This window comes from Adelges cooleyi, unplaced genomic scaffold (genome assembly GCF_023614345.1).
Source record: "Adelges cooleyi isolate 19-005CV unplaced genomic scaffold, UGA_ACOO_1.1 ACOO_flye_CR_arks_rails_tigmint_CR_PRNA_248, whole genome shotgun sequence".
Classification (NCBI taxonomy): Eukaryota; Metazoa; Arthropoda; class Insecta; order Hemiptera; family Adelgidae; genus Adelges; species Adelges cooleyi.
This window is the reverse complement of record NW_026095913.1, coordinates 1,584,830-1,601,867: the sequence shown is the minus strand read 5'-3', so window position 1 is coordinate 1,601,867 and position 17,038 is coordinate 1,584,830. Positions and strand designations below refer to the sequence as shown.

The following is a 17,038-nucleotide window of genomic DNA, read 5'->3' as shown; positions in this document are numbered from 1 at the left end:
GTGTTTTTTTTTGTTTTATGTAGTCATACGACATCCTCCAACTTTAATGTAACTTCAATCTAACAATGTATTAATCTTAGACTACCTGTTTTATTTTCCGTCAAAGAACTCAAAACAATGTTTTTAATTATAATACTATTTGCTATAGATTTCGGGTCAAGAGTTTCTTCAAATCAAATGCTTTAATGCTTGTTAAATAAATTTAAAAAAGTTGTTACTATGTGTGACAAAAAAAATATACCATACATATCTTAAGTATTATTGTTAGGTAAGATACAACTTGCTCAAAAAAGTTTATAAATATTATCTATAATAAAATTAATATGGACAGTCAATTAATCATAATCGTATCCACATTAATACTAAAATACAATTTTAAAAGTATAATAATTGTTATTATACTGCTTTTATGGATACATGTGTTTTACTTATATTTAAAATATATGTACATCAGAACCAGATGAAAGCAAGTTATATTATGCCAAAATTACTTTATCACACTAAATAATGTATTAAACTTTCCTAAATTAAAATGAAACCATAAACGAGTTTTGTAAATCACCGTTTAAACTGCTCGACAACAAATGCAATTGAAGCAACTAAAACAAAACAAAATCATATATTTTGAAGTAATTATTATATTAACTTTTAACTGTAGTAATAGTTGGTCAATATAGTGATAGTTTTTTTTTAATTCTATGCTAATTGTTTTTCAAATTAAGAAAAACTCCATTAGTTTTCAAATTACAATCGTTTTAATAAAAAATTACAATTTTCCTTGGTAATAACAAACAAAAAAAAAGTACTTACAATTAGAGTACTTAGAGTTGGTCTAGAGTTCTGAAATTTTAGTGTTTACTTATTTTAATAGGCTACTATTGATTAACAGTGTAAACAGTTTTCTTATGATTAATCGAAAAGAAATAAATTTTGCTGACTAAATACCAAGTTCAAAGTGACTGAATAAACTTTAGATTTAATTTTATTCATATAAGAAATGTTTCGTAGTTACGAAATAAGAAACAAAAAATATTTAACTTACCGTGGACTTGTAGTTTGGTTTTTAAACAAAACTATACAGGGTGATCCACTTATCGTGAAACATTCAATATCTCATAGGATTTAATAAGAAATTAAAATATTTTTTTTTATATTGTTGTTATACAATGTAATCTCAATTTTTCACATTTTTGTTTGTTTTTCCCCCCTCTCAACTTAGTTTTTTTGATAGCAACTTTTAAAACTTATACGGTAACGTATATAGTTTATTAACTTTTAAAATTGAGAATAGTGTACTAAACATTTTGACTGGTCGATAGCTAGTTCCAGATAATTATTTTGAAAGTTATTAAAGTTTTAAAATTAGAATGGGAGGGGAAGTACGGTTGGGAAATGCGCGCAGATCAAGACAATACTATACTTCACCTTTCCTCAAGCCCTAAACTTGAATATTCAAGTTATTGAAGTTTCAATATGTACACTATATTTCCCCCTAACTCAATATGCAACTATTGCCCAATCTTCGAAAACTTTAGAATAATAAGCGAGAACCCACTTTTACACGAAAAAATACTAAACCAAACCTAACCTTAATACTGAAAGTACAACACAAATAACTCTGTAATAGGAAGTTGGCAATTTATACGAAACAATATCCCAATAATACCGAATATACATTGATGCAGAGAAAATATAATGGAGCTGGTTTTTCGATAGATAAATACAACAAAAACCATAAATACTCCCTACAAACTAACACTATAGCACATATATATATATATATATAGCTGAACCCTATGTTATCCACGGAGCAGTTAAAATCAGCACATATTCTACTATGTATAACTTAGTCATCATCAGTGATTACCTTTATGCGTTAAAATAACTTAGTATTAAATGGAAAGAAAATATGAAGCTAATAGCCAATGTTGTTGGAGCCTTAGTTATAATAAAATAAAAACTATTTTCAAATAATGTAAGACGATTGTGTTGTGGGTGTTTTTCGTTGAAGTGTTGTAGCTAAATGTAAAAAATACTTTTACCAAGACCTAACCGGCTGATCAAATAGTTCACATTGCTGAATAACACGTCTCGTCGACAACAACTTGTCCGTCACCAAGTTTTCCACAATCTAAAATGTACAGATAGAAAATCAAAAGACCTCATTTTAGTTGTTCGTTTATTATATGCTGCGTTGTATTTTGAACTAGGTAATATAACATAATTATTATTTTGAACGTTATACAACGAATCTATCACCGGGTTGAAATGTCGCATAAAGTGTTAATTAGTGTACTTGTTTCTATATTCATATTGTATAAAATTGGAAGTACCTATGCCGCCGATGATAATGAAAACAAATTGGCTGACGTGCTAAATGAAATTTTGAGCAATCCGGGATGGCAGGAAATTACCGACTTGCAAGTGAAACACACGGTAGACTCGTTGTTCAGTAGAAAAGATTTGTCCAAGGACCCCAAGGTAAATGAAGGAAACTCTGACAGTGCGGAAAACGTTATTTTAACATACAACACGACTGTTCACTTGCTAGGATGCGTTTATGCCAACACGTTGTTTAAATTTTGTCGCTTGTTTGAAAATATCTTATTGGTGAATAGAAAAGAAAGACAGAAGTCGAGAAAAATGTCACAATCCAAGAGCTCCCAAAAAAAAAATAATGCAGACGATGACTTGGATGAACTAAACGTTGAAGGGCAATCCGACGAAGAGCAATTGATGGCTAACGAAGAACCAGAGACTAAACGATTGAAAAAAACAACTACCGATAATTATGAATTACCGATAGTTAAGAAAAATATCAACCATACAGTATCGGCGAACATTATTAAGATTGTCATTCATGTATTGCAAAGTAGTTACCAAATGTTTCAGTACATTGAAGGTGCATTGCGTTATCTACTTGAAGTGGTCCCGTTGCAGGTTGGAATAAAACTGAGCAAGGATTCTAAAGACATAGTACATATTAAGGATTCTGCGAACACTTTTTTTGTGTTGTCGACTAATCCAAATAAATTAGCACCTGCAAATATCGACAAAAATAGTGACGACTTTAACATTAGATCTTCTAATGTGTTAATCAGAGCCATCAATCGTCATATGAACAACGATTTACAACCATATCTACACGATCATTGCATAATACTGACATTCTGTTGTCATCCTCCATTCAAACCACGACCCAACATAGTTTTCGAGTTTAAAGATCAAATCGAAAAACTCGTTGAAGAGTTTAAAAGCAATTATTTTTCAAAATTAGGATTTGTGTACAACGAAATAGACCAGATTGGTTTTGTTACTCATCAAAGTATGTAATTTTAAATGAATCGCAATTGCATTACAGTATATTTTTTTTTCACACGTTATTGTGTTTTGTTCAGAAAATAATTTACATGCAGTATCTGTTTTCATTAATAGTACAATATTATGTTCAATCGATTATGATAACTAACAAATGTTTATAAATATTATTTGCATAATATTAAATTACTGTTTCAGTGGTGACTTGTGGGTTTTTATTATTATTCCTTAAGTTAAGATGGTGTTATATGATTAAATTATATACATAGCATACAATACTGTAGGAAATAACTTTTTTAAGGTATTTGTACTGAGTACACTTTGTTCAATTGATTATGTTAACTAAATAATAAATGAGAACAGTTATAACAAAACATACTACTAAGACTTATATTTTTTTGTATTATTGTTGGTGAAGTAAGAACATATAACAATATCTTTGGTGAAATAGTTAATTATTATTGAACTTTACTTTAAAAGAAACTCGCTATGAACTGGTTTCATTATACAATTTAGTTTTTATATAGGCCTTTTCAAATGATTAGGTCTTCCTGTCATACATAGTACTTATTGTGTTTTTATGTAACGGTATATGGGCAATAATGGTAAAAATGTTTAGTCATAGACAGACAATCTACACTAATCGTATCCTCGCCAATAATCAAAACATAATTTCAACTCCGTGTTTGTGATTACAACGATTTTATGATTTTCTATAATTATAAGATTTGCTGTAGACTTGTGGTTCGGTAATTAATTCGGTATATCTACGAATGTCGTCCTGCTGTGTCCCAGCTTTTTTACCACACATTCTTATTAAACACCGGCCGTTTTTGGGTATAGTCCAATCGCGGAATTGACTTTGTGAAATTTGCTCGATAATGCACATCTCGATGATCTGGTTGGCGTTGGATTATCTGTGCATGTATATTGTATTCGGTTGAACGCGTTTAAGTATCCTAAAAGTCAAATATTTAAAACTTTTAAAATAAAACAACTTTAATTGATTGTTGTTTGTGTATTGCTACAATGGAAATTTACCTTAACACTAAAATCACAAGACTATAACACATATCATATTGTTGAGACACTTATTTTTTCTTAAGATAACTTTGATTTTGTGTATACTGAAGTATAAAACATCATTTTCGATTACGTTATTTATTTAGTGATAGGAAATATTCGAATTTTCGAATAGTTTGAATTCGAATATTCGGGATTCGAATGTCAATAAGGATTCGAATCCTTCGAATATTCAAATAGTAATAATAATTAATTTACAATTGTTTTTTTCAACTATTCGAATATAAGAATAGTTATTGTAATATTCGAACATTCGAATCTTTAAAAGTTAGGTATTCGAATCCTTCAAAGATTCGAATCCAAATTACAACACTAATTTATCATGATTTTTATTAGTCACATATTACATGTACATTTCATAATATATATAGTTAGGTAGATACAGAAATACTTTAAGTTCTATGTGCCCCGATAATTTGATCCCAACAATACATTTTTTTAATTTAAAGTAAAAACAAAATTAGTGTTTCAACATAAGCTTTAAAATACGTGATATTACTATAGAAACTATGTAAATAACATAATGTAATATAGTATGTATTATACATCGTTGCCAACAAATAATAATCTGCCAACATTTTAATAATCCAGTCATGACAAAATGGAAATTTAGTTTACTTGGTCGGAAATCGGAGTGTTGTGATTTGTGAAGAAAGCACTTGATAAGGTAGGAATATAGTAGGAAAACTATAGCAGGAAAATAAACTCGACTTCCAGCCAAGTAAACTAAATTAAAATTTTTTTGAAATTTTTATGTCTTTGCTTTTGCACACACACGGAAAAACGACACGACACCGACATCGAAAATTTGTCCTTATACATCCTTCTTATGAGGATGAAAATGGGGGTGGGGACGAGGATGGAGTTCTGGATGGGAATCATCAAACAAATTAAAATATTTTAAACAAAAATAATATTGTAATAATTAAGTAAAGCATACTAGCGTGAGAACTGAAAATGCAAGTATATAATACACTTAATATAATATTTTATAATATATTATACGTTATATAGATCGTAATATAAAATGAATAGGTAATTAGTAATTATTTATAAACATTGAATATATCAATAGATTACACAATTATAAAAAAAGATCATTTATGCCGTAACAAAACCAAAAAAATTTTTTTTGTTGATTATAATTGATATATTGAATTTAAGTAATAAAATTGTATCCAATTTAACTAAATGGTTTTTATTTCTCTCTTTTCTTTTATAACTTCTTTGTGTGATTAAATTTAAACAATTTACAACTACATATAATTGATATTCAAATAAAAAAAAGTAATAAGAATAGTCAAAAAAAGATATATTTATATATTTAGGTCGTAACGTAAAATAAATAAATTGGAGTTCCGATTTCTGATTCACCCAAAAAAAAACTTTTGTAACATTTAAGCTATGCCTAACACACTCAAATAACAAAAAAATATGAAGAGCGCCATTAGGCCTATCAGCCATGTGTATACTAAATGGTCAAACAATACTTATGATTGTTGTATACATTTCCATAAACCAACATGTACAATCAGTAATAGATTTTCTCCACTTTGTACTACTGTCATACACAGAAGAGGCGTCAGGTATTTTGAAAAATAACTATCACATTCTTCTTTGGTAAATCAGTGGAAATTTTAACGTCAAAATCAGTACAGAAGGAGAGAGTCTTATTAAATTTCTAAAATATACTTTTAACCTCCAGATAAACTCAGATAGACAAGTTAGAGATAAGATAGTTAACACAAACCGATAATATTAACGATATAAAATAATAATTGTTTCTTAATAAAGTTCTCGCATATGATAAGTTCAGCTATATTTTTAAATTGTATTTTATGTAAATAAATGTTTACACATAACTATTGTGAGAATTCTTTGCGACTCACTCGGCCTTTGTAAATAATGCAATATATGCATTATGCATGTATGCATAAATATGTAATAATATATTGAAATACAGTTAATCGGGCAAAACAATGTATAATATACAAACTAATTAAGAACATTTAAATTAAATAAAACTTTAAATTAAATTGATGGTCAACGTGTGAACTATACAATACACCATTTCATTTAAACTATTTTAGTACGATTACAGAAACGTTTCATGACCGACTTGCACAAGTTTTAAATCGTAAGTATTAAACCTTTTTTTAATATATCGCACCATCAGAACATTAGTTACAGTGTTGTAACTCAAAAAACTAAGTTTTGAGAAAAACGAGTTTAAAGATTTTACGCATCGTTAAATACTTGTAAAACAAAAAGTGTTTTATGTATAAAATTTTGGAATTATGTTGGATACCAATTATGGTATAAATGTAATCATACTATTACATTTTAAAAAATCTCTTTCCCTTATAAATAAATTAACTTTTTTGTGTTAATACACTAATGTAATAAATATTTAATTCAAATTTCCCAAATAATACGGTAACAACTTAATTTTTTTAATTTAACTTCTTTCATTATTCTTAAAGTAAACAGTATTAGTATTATAAACGATTAAGGAAATATACCAAGGTAAAGTATATTATGTGTTTGTAGTTTAAATAATAGTTAAAAAAAAAAAAAAAAATGTAAATTATAACATTGGAAACTATATTAATTACAATGTGTATGTATAACAGATCACTTATCTTTAACCTAAACTTTGGTTTTTAGTATATTAATACTATCCGGACTATCCGGATAGTATTAATATACTAAAATGGCGAAAAAATTATTTTTTTTTCAATTCATCAAGCATATCTGCCAGTATGAGAAAAAATTGAAAAACATTATATTCAAAATCGTATATTGTGTATGAAAGCTCAATTAAGTAGGTCTGAAGGGCAGAGTTCCAAAACAACTAGCACCCCTCTTAAAAAAAATACCGAAGAAATAGTTAGTTATACAAATTTTATTCAATCATATTAATGCTATTTATTATAGATTTCTAAATAAATGCAAAAAAACTCAAACTACCCTATTTTGGTCAACTTCAACCCCTATGCGGCATGTGAAGGGGTTGAGTAATCTAACCCAAATTTTCACAGAATTAATTTTCAATGTCATAGAAAAAAATGAGGAGATTAAAGAAACGAAATTCTAAAGTAGGGTTTTTTTTAATCACCCTAATATATATATATATATTATGTTGTGATTTTATATTTAGTCCTGCGTTTATAAATAGATAAGTTACACTATATTGTAAAGGCCTAAAAATTGAAAACATACATTAAAAACCAAAATATATATACAACACTCAATCAATATAAAAACATGTATTGCATCAATTTTTTTATCAAATTAAATATAATTTTTTTATTACAGGAAATGCAGATCCGTTTGGTTTTGTTATTTGCTATAGGCTTCAATACAATAAGTAATAGTTTCGAACTATCATCTGACCAATCTGAAAATTTAAATACAAGCTCAACACCTTCACAATCAATCGCTAATTACTATGAGAGGGAGATGGAAAACCAACTTTTTAACAGTAAAAAAAACTCCATTAGTGACACGTGGATAGGTAATATTATTGCTACGCAAATGGACGGATTCGTACCGTTTTCTTATGATAATCCAAAATGTACTGAGGATGGAAAAATTTACAAGGAACACTTAATCAAACAAGACTCGTGGGCCGTTCAAAGTAAGTATCATTAAGTATTTTAACCTTACTCATATAAAAAATTAAGACATTTATAAGTTTTAAGAATCCTCAATAATATTAGCTACTACATAACTACATTTTAATTTTTCAAACATTTTAATACCACGTCCTATTCGTTCGCCCCAAAGTTTCCTCTGTCTATTTTAGTTAATATTGACAATAGTCATTGGGACTTTTGAATTCTTTTAGTGTATGATTCCTCAGCTAAATATCCAGGAGGCCTTTTGTCTGGAATTACATACGAAATGGGATATTATGATCAGTGTCTGAGAGCGCATTCAAAAGAGTTAAATATATACAGTGCGTATGTTTTACCAAACGTTCAGTTTCAAATTACTGAAGAAAATGACAATATGCCTAAAGTAAGAAATAACGTCACATCAGCTTGGAGATATGTGAAAGTAAGTAAACATATTTAAACCTTTTATAGAATTTTATGCCGAACTAGCTAATAGTTTTTTTAAAATTGATACATAAACAGTTTATTAATATAATTGAAAACTTGAAAAGCATATTGTATTAATTTTCGCGAAAAAATTATTCAATTTGTATACCAATAAATAGACTCTTTTGTATCATCATATGATTATAACACTTTAGACGTACCGACGTAATCAGACTGATAAAAAATTATGTTAGCTCAAATTTAATATAATAAACATAAATTTGTCAATGGTACATTTAAATACTTTTTTTGGTTCTAAAATATTAAATTAAATTATTTGTTTTAGACCGAAGGTAATTATTCGAATTATACTCAAATAATTGACAACATAAATTGGGCATTATGTATCCCGGACTCTTGTAACGCCAAAGACGTTCAGATATCAATGGAAGAATTATTGACACCTATATTTAAACACTCTAATTTAACAATCAGAGTTTCTGTTAATCCAGCTCTATACACATCAAAAAGAACGTCTGACGCAAAACATACTGATGGATACCTCATTTTCTTTTGGTTAGGTTTCGGTTACAATATATTATATGATTATCAGTTAAATATAAATAAGTTACTATTAATCAATATCAAACATTTTGAATAATATTATGTAATTTTTAGCATGGTTCTAGTGCTGATCTTAACGTTAAATATAGTTGGGACTTTGTACGAAATGAACATTATAGGTGATCAACATGTTCATTGGTCTATTTTAAGTAAGTTATATAACACAAATGAACAGATTATTTATTGTAATGACTGGTTTGATAATTTTTTTTCTTTTTGTTTAGAAAATATTTTACTGGCCTTTTCTATCAGAAAAAGCACAACAATTGTATTTAATACACAAAGAAAAAATGAGTTGTCTGTAGCTGATGGTTTAAAATCTTTTTTAGCGATCTGTGTAGTTATGGCACATAGAATATATCATAGTACATTTGTTTCTGCAACAGACAGCCCTTATTTTATGGAAAACGTAATATGAATGTTTTGTTTTTATGATACTCATACAGCTAAGTCATGTAATATATTAAAAATATTTTCGTGAAAAGGTTTCGCCATAATCTTGAAATCTAATAAGATTTCTTATTCATACTGTATGAGTATGCGTCAACAATATTTCAATAAATAATAATGTAAAATATTTTATATGTTTTAGTTAATGAGTAGTCCCTGGTTGAATGCACCCGTTGGTGTGGAACTATTTTTTGTAATTTCAGGCTTTATGATGTACATTTCTATAATTAATCGATTAAATAAAGAAAAAAAACTTAACTTTTTCTATCTAATCTTTTATAGAATGACAAGGTAAGCTTATGTTAAATTTATTTAAATTTTTTTTAGAAAGACGTTTTACTGTTTGCCCAATTATTTTATAACACCACGTCAGGTGGTTTAGTATCAACGATCATTAAAAGATTTAAAAGATACTTATGGGATGGTTTGATTTGAAGGGGTACATCATTTAAAGTTAAAACACATGAAAACCAAGAAGGTGGTATTATGTTTTAGTTAATTAAATTTAATAAATTTAGTTATTGGGCCGTGAAAATTTTACTGCTTTTTAAGTGTTATTTCTTCCAATTTTTTCAGACTTCTACCAGCATACACAATAGTTTTTTTGCTATACATGTGTGTTCTTCCTCACATAGGAGATGGTCCATTATGGAAATTATATGGAATTCCGCAATCAGAATTTTGTCGTATAAATGTGTGGAAAAAGTTTTTATTTATTGATATTTACGTTGATGGTTCTGAAAAAATGGTAATGACATTTATAGAATAAATACAAATTAAAAATGTGTTACACAAATTGTGGTAGACTATTGCACAACTTCTTATCAACATACTGTAACCAAACACAGTTGTATAATTTGACATATTCAATTACAACAACGTGTACTAGCAAACAAAGTAATGTCTAAAGGGGGTTGCATGGGGTCTACTTTTTGACGTTTTAGGCTAAAAAGCTAGACAAAATATCGAAAACTTAGAATGGTGCGATTGAAATTCTGTAATTAAATACGATTTTTTTAGGAACTTTGCTTGGGTATGTAAGAAACCGATTTTAGGTTTTTTTTTAAGTAAATAAATTGGGTTTTAATATTGAAAAAATTGTAAATTTAATTTTTATTAACTACAATACACCGAAATGTTTAAATGAAAATTGGCTTTCTACATAGCAAAAAAGTATTAAAGAACTCAAATCTCTTTACAGAATTGAAATCGAATCTTTTAATGTAGTCGATATTTCGTCTACTTTTTTGGTCTAAGATAAACCAAAATGACTGTTACTCATAGGAAAAAATATTTAAATTACAAATCATACATTGAAGATTTTATAAATTAACGGGTAAATCAATTAGTATGGTCAAAATTTATTTAAACCTCTTTTTTTTTTAAATACTGCAAATACAGAACAACTTAAAATACATCTCATGAAATCCCCTTAATAAGAAATAATGTGTAATCGTTTACATTAAGCTAATATTCAACAGAATTTAATAAAAACACCGATACATACAATGTACTACCTGTTTCTATAACACTTGTGTTATTAATCAATAAAACCTTTTTGTCTAGTGTATACCTATTACCTGGTATGTAACATGTGAAGTACATTTTTATGCAATCGGAATTATTCTTACGTATGCAATATGGAAATGGAAAAATATTGGCCTATGGATTTTAGGCATAGTATTTGCATTATCTGTTTACATGCCAGCAAGGACGATTTATACGAATAATTTAACGACTGTTATAACAACGAAGTATTAAAATTAATACCCTTAAGGCCGCAAACAAACAAAAATTATTTTACTCATCCAAATCTTGATCATAGACGAATTTTCGTTTCGGCCTGACTTATATTTGAGGCACTCATATGCCAAACCGATTAACTCCATAAAATTTAATTTTTCAGGACAGGCAGTTAAAGTTATTTGAAACAATGTATGTAAGTACAATTGCCAATTTTCTTAGTGCACTTTAGTGGTGAAAAATTGAACTATGGAGTTATTTATCTTGGCCACTGAAAATTATACACTTTTTTAATCCAACATGCTGTTATTCGCAATTTGAAAAAAAAAGAAAATAATCGGTTTAGCATCTGAGCGCCTCGCATATAATTAAATATAGGATCCTACGTTTTAACATAAACAGGATATACATAAATATTATATGTTACATAACATATAAAAAAAAAAACAATTATTTCAGCGTAATAAGGGGTTTACGATCAAACCCATTCTTCTTATTTGTATATATGAAGAGTCACCAGAGAATTACAACATACCTGATCGGAATGGCAGCGGCACACATATATACAAAACTAAAACAAGACAATTACAAAATATCCGCTGTGAGTAATGAGTACACTTATAATATACTAAATATTTAAAAGTATCTAATATGAAATAGATTTTTAATTAAACACGTATTTTAATTTTTAGCGAAACAAGACAATCGGTTCTATCAGTTCTTTTATAATGTATATGTTAAGTCAATGTTCATCGGCTTACTTATTATTACCTGGAATAGAATATAACTCGTGGCACCACGTACTACACTTTACTCTGCAAAGGATCGTTGCTGCTATTTGTGTGTCATATTTTATGGTTGTTTTTAGACTATCAGGATTTGGTATACAATTATTTCAAATATTAAATCGATAATTTTAAAAAATATATAATATTATACATATACTGAAGAAACGTATTATTTTTAAAATTTTAAGATTTGTTACAATGTTATTAAGAATATATTACAAAACCTTATCTTAGCGAAAATGTAAACTTCTCTAACATTTAATAGGAATTTTAAAATCATTAGGGTATTCTTATTAAAAAGCAATATAGTAATTTTGCTATATTTATTCTGTCGAAATATTATTAAACAATTTTTTAGAAAAATAGTTAACCTTTAATTATAAAATATTATACGGGTTATTCATTTTATCTTAAGCCTATTGGGTACCGGCCAATTTTTAAGGAGTTTTGTATTTGGTTATTTAAGAAAAACGTACTCTGACTGATATCAAGTAGACTTCCCGTGAATTCAAATTTGTTTTCAGAAGACTTATCTCTTCAATACAATGATCGGACAATTGAAGTTAAATGTACCCATTTAACTTTGTTTTTGACGGAAATGTTTTTCGGTATCCAATAGCCTTAAACCGCACAATATTTCATAGGGTTAACATAATAAATTAGTTTTTGTTTTTACGATATGTTTACAGTTGATAACCAGTTTAGGTTATTTATTTTTGAAGTTATTGAAGTTACAAGTTACTAAGTGTTAGTCTTAGTCTTAGTTTTGTAGGAGGAAAGTTTAAGTGTATCTATTATTCCTTTTTTTACGCGCACTTTCCCTCCCGTTCTAACTTTTAATCTATTATATCTTTTAACTAGTTGTTCCAAACTGGTTCTCAACCAGTCAAAATTCATTAACTTTTGATTTTTAATAAATTGTTTGCATTACCATTTAAATTAATAAAATTTGATATCAAAACACTAAGTAGGGAGAAGACAAAAACCAAAAAAAAATTGGAAAAAATTTAAATCATATTGTATAAAAACAATATGAAAAAAAATTAAATTTCTTATTAAACCCTTTGACATATTAAGTGGTTGACGATAAATTGACCATTTGTATTTTGCTGTGCGGAATTTCTTTGGTATATTATTATCAATGTACCCAATTGAGTTTTCTACAAAATGATCAAACTACATTTTTTTTTTTAATTATACTTTCAGCTTCAAATTCTAAAGGTTACAGCAGCAAGTTAAATAATATCAATTTTATTTCTGCTATGAGTAAACTTACTTATAGTCTATTTTTATGTCATACTTTTTTTCAAGATCAATCATTGTATTCCAATAAAACACTTGTGCATTTCGACTGGTGGATTATGGTATGGTTTTAAATTTTAATTATATTTAGTAAAATTTGTTGACCTATACATTTATAGATAATTTATTTATATTATCTCGAGGAATTAACATTAGTAAAATGTTTATTTTTAGGTCCGATATATACTAAGTGATGTACTATTAGGAGTGTTTTGCAGTTTACTAATTGTTTTGTTGTTCGAAACTCCTTGTAATACGATTAGACAAAAATTAGATGATTATCTTCAGGTAAGTTGAAGTTGAAATATCATGAAACGGAAATTATATACGAGGTAAAAATTATTTACCAGCATTTATTTTCAGAATGTAAAAAAACCGAATATTTCCTACTCGCCTGAAAACGATACCAAAATGAAAACAAAATAAGTATCAAGTCTAGGTGGACAAGTACACTTTTGGTGATGAGTATATACAAAAAAAAACAGTACACCATATTAACTCAAATGTTTTAATTTTAGACATTTAATATTTTTTCTCTAAAAAACTAACTAAATAAAATATGTAATTACAATAATTATTAGTTACCAATACTTTTTGCACAACAAGTTTCTTCGAGTAATATTCTAGACGCACTTATAATATAATTGTTTTGGTTAGGCAAAGGTGTTATGTAATAAATAATATTTAACAAAATTAGTATTTTAGTATTAAATATTGAGTACTTTTTTATTTACAATATTAAACTATAGAGTTATTCTGTGATGGTTGTGCAAACCACATGTGTTTTTTTTTTGTTTTATGTAATCATACGACATCCTCCAACTTCAATGTAACTTCAATCTAACAATGTATTAATCTTAGACTACTTGTTTTATTTTTCGTCAAAGAACTCAAAACAATGTTTTTAATTATAATACTGTTTGCTATAGATTTCGGGTCAAGAGTTTCTTCAAATCAAATGCTTTAATGCTTGTTAAATACATTTAAAAAAAGTTGTTACTATGTGTGACAAAAAAAATAAACCATACATATCTTAAGTGTTATTGTTAGGTAAGATACAACTTGCTCAAAAAAGTTTATAAATATTATCTATAATAAAATTAATATGGACAGTCAATTAATCATAATCGTATCCACATTAATACTAAAATAAAATTTTAAAAGTATAATAATTGTTATTATACTGATTTTATGGATACATGTGTTTTACTTATATTTAAAATATATGTACATCAGAACCAGACGAAAGCAAGTTATATTATGCCAAAATTACTTTATCACACTAAATAATGTATTCAACTTTCCTAAATTAAAACGAAACCATAAATAATACCGAATATACATTGATGCAGAGAAAATATAATTGAGCTGGTTTTTCGATAGATAAATACAACAAAAACCATAAATACTCCCATAAACTAACACTATAAGATATATATATATATATATATATATATATAGCCGAACCCTATGTTATCCACGGAGCAGTTAAAATCAGCACATATTCTACTATGTATAACTTAGTCATCATCAGTGATTACCTTTATGCGTTAAAATAACTTAGTATTAAATGGAAAGAAAATATGAAGCTAATAGCCAATGTTGTTGGAGCCTTAGTTATAATAAAATAAAAACTATTTTCAAATAATGTTAGACGATTGTGTTGTGGGTGTTTTTCGTTGAAGTGTTGTAGCTAAATGTAAAAAACACTTTTACCAAGACCTAACCGGCTGATCAAATAGTTCACATTGCTGAATAACACGTCTCGTCGACAACAACTTGTCCGTCACTAAGTTTTCCACAATCGCTACACTAAAATGGAAAATCAAATAATATTTCTTTGTAAAATGTACAGATAGAAAATCAAAAGACCTCATTTTAGTTGTTCGTTTTATTATATGCTGCGTTGTACTTTGAACTAGGTAATATATAACATAATTATTATTTTGAACGTTATACAACGAATCTATCACCGGGTTGAAATGTCGCACAAAGTGTTAATTAGTGTACTTGTTTCTATATTCATATTGTATAAAATTGGAAGTACCTATGCCGCCGATGATAATGAAAACAAATTGGCTGACGTGCTAAATGAAATTTTGAGCAATCCGGGATGGCAGGAAATTACCGACTTGCAAGTGAAACACACGGTAGACTCGTTGTTCAGTAGAAAAGATTTGTCCAAGGACCCCAAGGTAAATGAAGGAAACTCTGACAGTGCGGAAAACGTTATTTTAACATACAACACGACTGTTCACTTGCTAGGATGCGTTTATGCCAACACGTTGTATAAATTTTGTCGCTTGTTTGAAAATATCTTATTGGTGAATAGAAAAGAAAGACAGAAGTCGAGAAAAATGTCACAATCCAAGAGCTCGCAAAAAAAAAATAATGCAGACGATGACTTGGATGAACTAAACGTTGAAGGGCAATCCGACGAAGAGCAATCGATGGCTAACGAAGAACCAGAGACTAAACGATTGAAAAAAACAACTACCGATAATTATGAATTACCACTAGTTAAGAAAAACATCAACCATACAGTGTCGGCGAACATTATTAGGATTGCTATTCGTGTATTGCAAAGTAGTTACCAAATGTTTCAGTACATTAAAGGTGCATTGCGTTATCTACTTGAAGTGGTTCCGTTGCAAGTTGGAATACAACTGAGCGAGGATTTTAAAGACATAGTGAATATTCAGGATTCTGCGAACACCTTTTTTGTGTTGTCGACTGATCCAAATAAATTAGCACCTGCAAATATCGACAAAAATAGTGACGACTTTAACATTAGATCTTCTAATGTGTTAACCAGAGCCATCAATCGTCATATGAACAATGATTTACAACCATATCTACATGCTCATTGCATAATACCGACAATAGTTGGACCAGATTTAACTACTCTATTGTATGAATTCAGTTGTCAACATCCACTGGAACCAGAATTCAACATTGTTAAGGATTTTGATGATCAAATCGAAATACTCGTTGAAGAGTTTAAAAGCAGTTATTTTTCAAAATTAGGATTTGTATACAACCAAAATGACCAGATTGGTTTTGTTACTCATCAAAGTATGTAATTTCAAATGAATCGCAATTGCCTTACAGTCTATTTATTTTTTCACACATTATTGGAATAATCAAGAAGAAAAGTTGTATTATAATATGTTTAGAGCTAATATCTTATTATTATAATTTTTTTTATCAAGTAATAAGCAATTTCAAGACGAGTATTCTACGATTAGGACGGACAGTAAAGCTGTAAAAATCAATGAAAATTAAAAATTTTTATATTATTAATTTTATTATTCTAATACTCGGGGATAGTTAAAAACTTGGAAAACGTTTGAATATAATATAATTGCCTTGTATTATATTAGTTAATAAAATTGTTTTCACAATAGTTAATACTTTTTTATTAACAAATAATGAAATCATTTTTAAATAGAAATAATAACAAAAAGACACAGTTATTTTATTACAATATTCTGTACAATCGCATGGGTTTGTTTTTAAAAACAACAAACATTAGTCTTATCAAATACCTACTTCTACGGTGGTTGAACAACGATAGTATATTAATTGAAAAGTAAATAATTTTAAATTAACACCTTATTTTGCCCAACCTTACCTACTCGTAGAAATAGTTGGTAAGACTAATGTTTGTTGTTGTTAAAAATT

The 17,038-nt window shown here is 27.9% G+C and overlaps 1 protein-coding gene across 1 annotated transcript; it reads left to right on the top strand.

The window, feature by feature from the left end:
* Window positions 1-6,493: 6,493 nt before the first annotated feature.
* LOC126837385 (nose resistant to fluoxetine protein 6-like) lies at window positions 6,494-12,797 on the top strand. The gene is made up of 12 exons (XM_050571293.1): window positions 6,494-6,538; window positions 7,720-8,041; window positions 8,252-8,463; window positions 8,794-9,023; window positions 9,126-9,220; window positions 9,296-9,480; window positions 9,664-9,812; window positions 10,098-10,269; window positions 11,088-11,275; window positions 11,724-11,865; window positions 11,957-12,104; window positions 12,742-12,797. The coding sequence occupies exons 2-12, from the start codon at window positions 7,723-7,725 to the stop codon at window positions 12,795-12,797; spliced, it is 1,896 nt and encodes a 631-aa protein (XP_050427250.1). The 5' UTR covers window positions 6,494-6,538; window positions 7,720-7,722.
* Window positions 12,798-17,038: the final 4,241 nt, after the last annotated feature.